General features: G+C 44.6%; 1 protein-coding gene across 1 annotated transcript in view; it reads right to left on the bottom strand.

Moving 5' to 3' along the window:
• Positions 1-466: 466 nt before the first annotated feature.
• PCTP (phosphatidylcholine transfer protein) overlaps positions 467-9,542 on the bottom strand; it is an 18,552-nt gene continuing 9,476 nt past the window's right edge. Inside the window, exons 2-6 of the mRNA XM_077762835.1 lie at positions 8,266-8,383; positions 5,194-5,273; positions 3,640-3,811; positions 2,700-2,767; positions 467-1,594 (exon numbers count right to left, since the gene is read on the bottom strand). Of these exons, the coding sequence (XP_077618961.1) occupies positions 1,535-1,594; positions 2,700-2,767; positions 3,640-3,811; positions 5,194-5,273; positions 8,266-8,383 (498 nt within the window). The 3' untranslated portion in view covers positions 467-1,534. The remainder of the gene's footprint in view (positions 1,595-2,699; positions 2,768-3,639; positions 3,812-5,193; positions 5,274-8,265; positions 8,384-9,542) is intronic.

The raw sequence follows: 9,542 nt of genomic DNA on the forward strand, positions 1-9,542 counted from the left end.
GAGGTTGGATGTGCTTTGCAAGCAAATGAGACCCAGCTAGTTCTTTCTCACAAAAAGAACAAGGTAGGAAGCAATTGCAAACAGGACAACTTTATGTCACTCTGTATTTATTGGTATTCAATCTATTTTCTTTTTTTTAATTTTTTAGTATTTTATTTATTTCTGAGAGAGAGAGAGAGAGCATGAGCAGGGGAGGGTCAAAGAGAGAGGGAGACATAGAATTGGAAACAGGCTCCGGGCTCTGAGCGGGCTGTCAGCACAGAGCCCGACGCGGGGCTCGAACCCACGAACTGTGAGATCATGACCTAAGCGAAAATTGGACGCTTAACCGACTAAGCCACCCAGGTGCCCCTCAATCTATTTTTCTTTTCCAGAAAGAAAACATACGGTCTGAGGTATACCATTTTAATAAGAAAATAAATAAATTTTAATAAATCTTCTGTTTCAAGCAGAATTTCTATGACACTAATCAAGGTTCAGTACCATCACACACAATGGTTAAGATTTTTCCCTGAGATCATGAAGTCTATGCCTTTAGCCACAGTATATCTTGCTCTACCAAAATTCAGGAGAAAACAGGAAACTGGAAGTCTTTAGTGGTAGAAGAGGCAGACATGTTAGGTAGAATTCCTGAGAAAAAAAGTTGTAGAGTCAAACAATCCACTAATTAACATCTCCCTGGATGTGAACTCTTATCTGTTTAATATCTCCAAACATACTAGAAAAGGAAAGTCATATTATTGCATATAGAGTCACTTTATCATAGCTGTGTGCACAACTTCTTGACTTTTGCAAACTACCAGTGAGAAGCATCATGATGCCTCCATTTCTGATAAAATGCAGAGCCAGTGAGGTCTGGTCAGCCTCTCTCCAGTGGCAGGTGGGAAAGAGAATCCCAGACATAGGTGATGAGAAAACGTGGCTACCACATCAAGTGCTTAATCAGGCCTGCCATGTGTTTCATCCTGGTTTGAAATCAAAACAGCTCACGATCTTCCACAAGTACAAATAATGGAGAGACTTGCTAGATTATCACCTCAGACCCGGCCAAATCAACACACCAAAGCATCAGACAGATGGACATCAGCACCTGTCTCCCATTCTGAGGCACCAGGAGACCACTCTGAAGGGGATGGCATCCCAGCAGCCCCTCCTGGGTTGCAAGAATCACATTCTAGAAGGAGCCAGCTTGCCAGGATTGGTTGCCCTTGCATTTGTTGTCGTTTCTCCACCCACCCACCCCCCTAAAATGGCACAATGGAATGATTGTGTTCCCCACTGAGGACTTCCCATTTTAAAAATAAACAAGCAAAATTTCCCTCATCTGTCCCACATTCCATAGTGGAAGAAGGCAGCCAATCCCGGGGTGGGGAAAATGGGAGAGGAAGCCAGGCATCAGCAAGCACACTTGGAGACAATGTCCGGGACAGTGTGCAGGCCTCTGAAGGTGGAAGAGGGAAAGGAAAGCTGTGCATCGCTGGGCTTGGTACTTCCAGTGACTTCATTACACCAACACATGAAACCCTTACTGAAGTTACCCTTGGTAGTTCTGATAGGCATTTTCTATCTTCCTCAGGACTTCTTGAGCATTATTCTGCAAAGCAAAGGAGACTTGTCACTTCTGGTCCTCACGGACATTACTCCTGATTCTGTGGGATGTGTCAAAGGTAAACAAAAATGGCCTTGGGAATAATAAATATGACAGAGTCCCTCTCCGATTTCAACAGTGCATTGCTGCAGATGACAGAAGACCCAAGGCACAGGAGAGAATAGACAACAGGCGACAATGTTGTGTGTCTTAGCTTGTGCTAGTAAAAAGCTAAGATGTTTCTGAGACACCATTTTTTGGAAAGAAAAAACACAGGAAATGGGATTAGGTTGGGTTGTGGGATTCTTCCACAGAAATCAGAGAAAGGACTTCTTTCACAGAATTAGAAAATGGTGAGGCTGTGGGGGCAAAGGGTTAGGCTGTATTATTATTTAGTCGGTGCTGAATATCGTACAAGATTTTCCCCAGACACTGCCTTACTTACTACTACTCTATAGGGTCAGTAATTTCCTTCTCCAGTTTTGAAAGGGAAGAAATTGATGGCTTCCCTAGATTACACACACAGAAGCAGGGCCCGGACGCCAAATCTCGTGTTTGACTCAAAGCCTGTGTGCTTTTCACTCTCCCAGGGAATGTGCCGAGCCCTCCCACCAGGAAGCAGGCTGAATGAGTCCCATCAAGCCAAGTCCCCAGGCAGTCTGCAGCGACCCAGGACCACTGCACTTCCCTCTCCTTACAGAGACACAAAACACAACAGCAGTAACAAAACCGGGGGCTTCCAGGCTTGGACACCTCTGCTTGTCTCTCAAGCCAGGTCAGCCTTCCAGGCTCCCCCAGAAGCAGGGCAGGGTCCAAGGGCCCCATTTTCCCTACAAGGAGCAGGCTATTGTCAGGAGGATCCAGACAGTGATCCCAGCAGGCTGTGCTGGCAGGGAGGGTCTGACATTCCAGCTAAGGATTCTTTGTCTTTTTCCCAGCCTCCACATCCTGGGTGTTGGCATCCTCAGTCCTCACTGTAGTCACTCAACAAGCTGCTTCATAAAAGAGCCTCATTAGGCCTGAGACAGGACATCTCTTCAGCCTGACAGCCCCTTGGACTAAGTCAACATTTGTCAAACACACACCCCCCTTCTGCCTCCTGGGATCTCACCTTGACGAAGTTGTTAATGATCCAGGTTGGAATTTGCAGATCCTGGTTATCAAAGTAATTCATGAAAACTAGAGGGGAAAGAAAAGACAACACAGGAGGAGGAAAAATGTTAGAAAGGTGAAAACAAACCCTGCCAACCATCCCCTTTAAATTCAGCAAGTAAGAAGGGAGGGAGCACAGGGTTCAGGAGGACTTCTCTGCTGTCTCCAGAATTACTCCAGAATTACGTAAACATGTTGAAATCACAGTCACAGGCACATTTTGCTGCTGCTCATTGAATGCCTGACAATGTGCTCAACACCTGGACATAGTATCTCATTTAATATCTCTCATTAGTTACCTTCATGGTACAATGGAGTTGGGAAGATTAAACCTGAGCTTATAAATGATAACATGGAGGCTCAGAGGGGGTAGGTGGCACGTCCAAGGTGACAGATCTGAAAAGCGTCAGAACCAAAGTCCAGATTCTGCCTCACACGCAAGGCCACACTCGTTTCAGCACTGCAAGTGGCTGAGGGCCCCTACTCTGCTCCCAGCTTTCCTCCACGTGAGCTGAACTCCAGGCAGGCGGGTCCTGGGTCTCTGGGCTTTTGCTGAGCAGGAGCTGCGTCCTCAGAGACAGACCTGCCAGCCTTCTTGCCCAACATATGTATCCTGAGGACCAACCAGAAGTGAGTTTCTAAACCTTCTGGTTCTGGTTTCATCTGGACAGTGCAAGAGTCAGGACACAATGGGTTGAGTCAGATCTGAACGTCCACCATGCACTCAGGTTTCTGGGAGACAATGGAGTCTCTCTCCAGGTGTTAGCCCCTTGTTCGTCTTGTACCTGTGCCCATTCTCTGACCCCAGGGAATAAGCACCATGCACTTTACATGCCTCACAATCAGCATGGTCTCGATACAGCGGCCGAGTCAGTGCACCACCATGCACCCTGCCTTACCTTTGCTCCCCTTCTTGCCATCACTCTGAACTGCCAGACGCTGCTTATACTGAGTTACCCGGACCACACCAGACCTCTCAGGAAACTGAGGCACAGAAGTGCTCTGGGCCAGGACCACATGGATCTTCTGCCCTTCCACATCCAGCTCTTGATGCTCTCGTATGTAGACGAACTATACTGCCAGTCAAGGCATGATGTCAATGCCAGCATTACAGATGGGCAGAAGGAAACCCCACAAGCCAGGGGCAAAGGGAGACGATTCTGTTCTTCCCACCCAGCATTTGCCTCTTATATTGTTACTTCACTTACCTGCCCTGTCTCTCTACCTGCTCTGCAAGACTGTGTCCCATACTGCTTGATAGTCTCATTTGACAGCATGCCTTACCTACCTGTGAATGAGTCCTCGATGCTTTTAATTATGTAAAGGGACCTCTCCTCCTTTCTCAAAGAAGGCACTGTGAGATATCAGAGGATTGATCACTCATCAGTAGTGTGATTCTGCATTAGTTACTCACTGTTTCTTAGGTGAAGTTTCCCTCTGTGGGAAAGGGGGTTACATTGCTCAACAGGCATGCTTGTTGGGGACATAGGAGAAACCAGGGAAGAACAGGCACCCCATAGACACTGGGGTCATTCCACTTTGCCCTGCCCTCTCTCAGAGCTCTAGTTGCTGACCTCTATGCACAGAGGATGGTCAAGCAATGTTATTTACACCTACTGATCACAAGAAGAAATATGAGCACTGAGTATTAGTAGGTACTTGTCCTCTTTGAGTTAGCACTGGTTCACCAAGAATAACAAATCCAACTCATCTCAATCAACACTCATAGAACAGCCACTATGTCTAAGACACTATTCTAGGAAGGATAATTTAACCCTCAGAAACAGTGAGAGTTATGATTTATTGAGCCCATGCCATATGTTTTAGGTATAGCATCCATTTTGGTCCTGAGATCAACACAGGTCCCTGTGAGTTCAGTGCAAGTATCCCCATCCTACAGAGGACAAATTTGAGGCTCAGAGAAGTAAAGAAACTTGCCAAACATCCCATAGCCCAACTGGAATCTGAATGCAAACCCAGATCTGGCTCCAAAACCTAGTTAGACTTTCATACCTATAACGGCTGCAACAGAATTTTAGGTTTCATACTAGAAGGGATTCAAAGCCTAAACAATTTTTTAAAAATCACACTGAGTAGAACACATTGTACTTACTGCAACAGCAACAGGCATAGCACCATGCCACCTCAGAGTCTCTGTGGCACCCACACCCACAGTGGCCCCAGCCCTCCCTCAGGTGCCCTGTGGATGGGCTGTTACCCCTGCTCTCTGTGGACTGACGAGTGAAGGTCTTTAATGTTTTGGCAGTAGAAAGGAATTTGCTTTGGCTCTGGCTTCTTCCCCCTGGACTCGTACTTTTTCCTCACAGCAAGCCTGCTTGGGATTCTCTGTCTCTCTCTCTCTGCCCCGCCCCAACAAAATAAATAAACTTAAAAAAGAAAAAAGATTAAAAGCACATGAAAGCCAAGTAGTGGTGTGCCTTTTGAAAGGATACATCCCGGTTGGACATGGGGAAAGGGTACTTCACTTGCCAGTACACCACGGTTTCTCCACTGCATCGCTTTTCTTGTATTTCTAAGGAGAATAACGTAAGTTAACATATCTGGAAACTCTGGGCTTCATTTAACAAGAAGCCTAGCTATGATGCCCCCTAGGGATATGGTAAACCACCAACTCATATGGCACAGAATTCTAGAAAAAATCAGATTTATTAATAATATTGCTTTAATAATGACGCTGAAAGCTTGGTTCCTAAGGGTAGTGTCTAGTAGACATAAAAACACAGTAAAAATAAAACAGCAAAACATGTCCCCTGTATAGTATAAGCAAGATTCTCAAATTCAACACAATGAAACAAATCAGGCATCCAAAAATAAATGTTCAGGTTTTACAAGCAGGGCAACCAGCAGATGTCACTAGAGTACCAATAGTTTTGCTTCTGAGCTCTCTAGATTTCTGACCTGTTACAGCTAGCCCTGGACTAGGTCACCCACTAGTGAACACACCACTAGTGTGTTCAGCTGGGAAATGAAGGTTCTAGAGAGGGCAGTGTCCTTCCTAAACAGCTAGGAAGTGGCATAACTATGGCTAACCCAAAGTGTCTCACTTCTCTCCCCTGTTTCTTTACACACTATGGTGGCTGCAATGACCAGATTTCCTTTAATTCCATCATTCTATTGTGGGCAAACAGCAGCTAACTCTTGGCTGGAGAGAGTAAAAGAATTAAATGACACACACACCCTCTGACCCCAAGCTGTGCAGTATGACCCTCCATTTAGAGAAGGAGGTAAGCCAAGGCTGCTGAAGTAAACATGAGAGCCCCTTAAGGAGATGCTGATGGGGGAAATGTATTCTTTAATTCAGCTTTGGAAAGAAAATCTATTAGAAGCAGACCATGGATTAAAGAGCTTGCCCACTGGTGCCTCACGACACTAAAGACAGCCCTTGAGAAGAAGGGAAGAAGTAGACATCTGTGACCTTTCCATACTCAGCATCACCTCCCCCTTCTTGGATCAGTGATCTCCATTCTCCTTCACCCTTCCCCTCCTCGACTAGGTGATTTATGCAGGACTGTCTCAGCATTAATTTCAGGGCTGGGAAAATGAGTAAGATGTGGCCACAGTGATTCATTCAAGGATGGTGCATCTGACCAGGGGCTTACCTTATCACTAGCAAGTTCAAGCCAAAAAGTGGATTAGCAAAGGTCCTCAGGCAGCTCACAGAATATCTAGAAGGACCAGAGTTGGGCTTAGAACCTCAGGATTGTTCCAGAGAAGCCAAACTGCTGCTACGGGACTAGATACCATAGCGTGAATGGTTGACGTCAAGTACCAAACATCAGAGTCTCTGCAACTATTTCTCCCAGTGTCAGACACCTTAGCCCTGACCATCACCAGAAAATTGACTTTGCACGCTGCCTGCTTCCTCATATAGTTCTCTCTCTAACTGAAGCTGCCTGTTACATCCCTGAACCATGGCTGTTGAGGAGGCTGGGACAAAGAACATCTGGCTTCTCCCTTGAATTGACAAGCATCACAGCTACCCCTAGATAGAAAGGGTACTGGAAAACACTAGGAGACCACACATGGCAAATATCCACAGGATGCCATGAGAGCAAATTCTGGGACTGTAGCCTCTGTGAGCAGTTTAGTGGAAGGCTCCTTCCTGTTCCTGTGGGGTTATTTATATGGTTGGACTATAAACCTCTATTTTTTTTAAGTTTATTTATTTTGAGAGACAGAGAGAGAAGAAGAAGGGCAGAGAGAGAAGGAGAGAGAAATCTCAGGCAGGCTCCACGCTGGAACTTGAACCCATGAACTGCGTGATCATGATCTGAGCCGAAACCAAGAGTCAGACACTTAAGTGACTCAGCCACCCATGTGCCCCTAAGACTGGATCTTCTGGTGGCCATCTTTGCCATGACATAAAAATCTGCCTGAGAATTAGGTCAACTCAGAAAAGAAAAAAAAAGATATGGAAAATATTTAAAAATTACATGCATGGGTGTCTGATGGCTCAGTCAGTTAAGTATATAACTTTGACTCAGGTCATGACCTCATGCATTGTGAGTTGGAGTCCCTCATTGGGCTCACTGCTGTCAGTGCAGAGCCGGCTTTGGAGCTACTGTCTCACTCTCTCTCTCTCTCTCTCTCTCTCTGCCCCTCCCCAGTTCATTCTCTCTTCTCTCAAAAAATATATAAATAAATAAACAAACAAACATATTTTAAAAAATTACATGCAGCTGTCCTGGTAGTTAGAAACTCCTGGGCTTTTCAATACCATGAACCAATAAACTCTTTTTCCATTTCTTTCACTAGCATTTGTTAACTTTTTGTTGCTTGTAACAAAGAACGTTGACTATAGCAAGGGTCTTTCAGAGTTTAGGTACCCCTTGGCTAGTTCTGCACTTCTATTCCACTATAACTGATTTGGTAGAGGCCACCCCCACTTTACGTGACAGAAGGACCTCCTATTTCATAGCTGTCCATCACTTTCAGGGCAAAGTCTAAGAACTGTAGCCTGGTGGCCAGACTGCTGCCTTTGGCCTCTGGGCCTTTCCTCCCACTCTACCTCTAGATCTGCTACCCCAACAACCCAATAAAAACAAACTGCTCACAGTTTTTGAACATACCATACTGTTTGATGCCTTCCTCCCTTTTACTCATGCTGTTCTCTGGGCCTCAAATGGCCTCAAGCCACCCATCCCCTCACCTTCTCACCCTCTCACCTATATGCATTATTATTCTTGATAAAACTTTGGTTCAACTTCCAAACCAAAGCTTGGACACCACCTCCTCTCAGAAGCCACGTATGACTACCTCGATATGTGAGATGATGATGAACTTACAGTGAGAACAAAGTAGCCCCCAGAGCAAATTGGAGAGTGGTAGCTAAGGGAATGCAAGGAATCACAAAGGCACGTTTCAGCCCAACACTTAAGACTTTCATGGCAAAATTTTAAATAAAATATAACATAGTAGAAATTAAACCTGTTGCTTTCTACTAGCTAGAATAAGTAACAATAGATTCTACTTTCTAGATTTTTTTTTAAATAGATGTTATTCACCTTTAACATATGGGTCCCACTGTTTTCTGTAGTCTAAGTCCATATAGACAGCTGCGAATAAATCTGGTGGGCAATCGTCCAGAACACCAAAGACTTTATACTCATAAAGTCCAGTCTGCTGTAGAAACAGAACAGGCAGAAACAACCTATTGATTTCCAAATTGAGAGACATCTGGATGACAAAGCATATGAAAAACAGCTCTTCATGCAAATCCATTATTAAGAAACTCCTCTGTGGTCTTGGTAACACAATGATGAAAAAGCAGATGAGGCCCCTGCTCTAGTGGGTCCTATATTTGATGGTAGGCATTAGTGGTAGTGTTGGTGGATATAAATGCTATCTAGGTAATTTGAATAGACATATTCAACGGTGTGAGCAATGGTATCTCTAGGGGGCGGGGTGGAGCATCCTATATAATCAGGTGGTCAGGAAAGGCCTCTGTGGGGAATAACCTTTAACAGAGCATTTTACTCTAAATATTAGAGGGAACCAGCCTTGGAAAACTCATTCCTGGCAGGGGAAGACCCTCAGGTTGACAGACTGGCATGCTCAACCTAAAGTCATAGGGTCCAGAGAATGGTGTTTGGGGATAGAGGTAGGAACTAAGGTCAAAGTGGCAGGGGGGCCAGCCTCCAAGGGGTTGTGTAAACCAGGTTGAGGGGTAAAGATTTTGTTCTAACTACTAAGTAAACCCAATGAGTGACTTTAAACAGGGTAATACTAAATAAAAAGATGATTCTTCATGCTTGGTAGGAAATAGATCATAAGGGAACAAGAAGATGGGTTTGAAGACCAGAGCAATGGTCCAGATAAGAGATGACAGTGATATGAACAAGACGGTAACAACAGTGATTGAGAGAAGTCAGTGATTTAGGGATATATTTGGGAGTAATGTTAGCAAAAAGTGCTGACAGATTGTGGGGAAGAAAAAGCAAAGAATTACATCTTAGAACTTCTGCTTGAACAGCTAGGTAAATGGGAGCTCCATGCTCTACGATAGAGAACACTTGGGAAGAGGTGATATGTGGGCTGTGGGGAAATCAAGAGTTCTACTTTTGAGTTTGAGACATTTATTAAACATCCAAATGGGAGTGTCATTTACACAGCTAGTATTCAGGGGACAGGTTACTATTTTAGCTATCTATGGGGTATAATGAAACCCAACACATTGTTTTTATCAATCCCAAGACAGAATTTTTCAACAATTTTCTTATTTAAAGAATCAGTGTATAAAAGAGGAAAGAGCACCTTCCTCTTTTGAATCACAGTATTGATT

This window comes from Crocuta crocuta, unplaced genomic scaffold, assembly GCF_008692635.1.
Source record: "Crocuta crocuta isolate KB4526 unplaced genomic scaffold, BGI_CrCroc_1.0 scaffold144, whole genome shotgun sequence".
NCBI classification, from domain to species: Eukaryota; Metazoa; Chordata; class Mammalia; order Carnivora; family Hyaenidae; genus Crocuta; species Crocuta crocuta.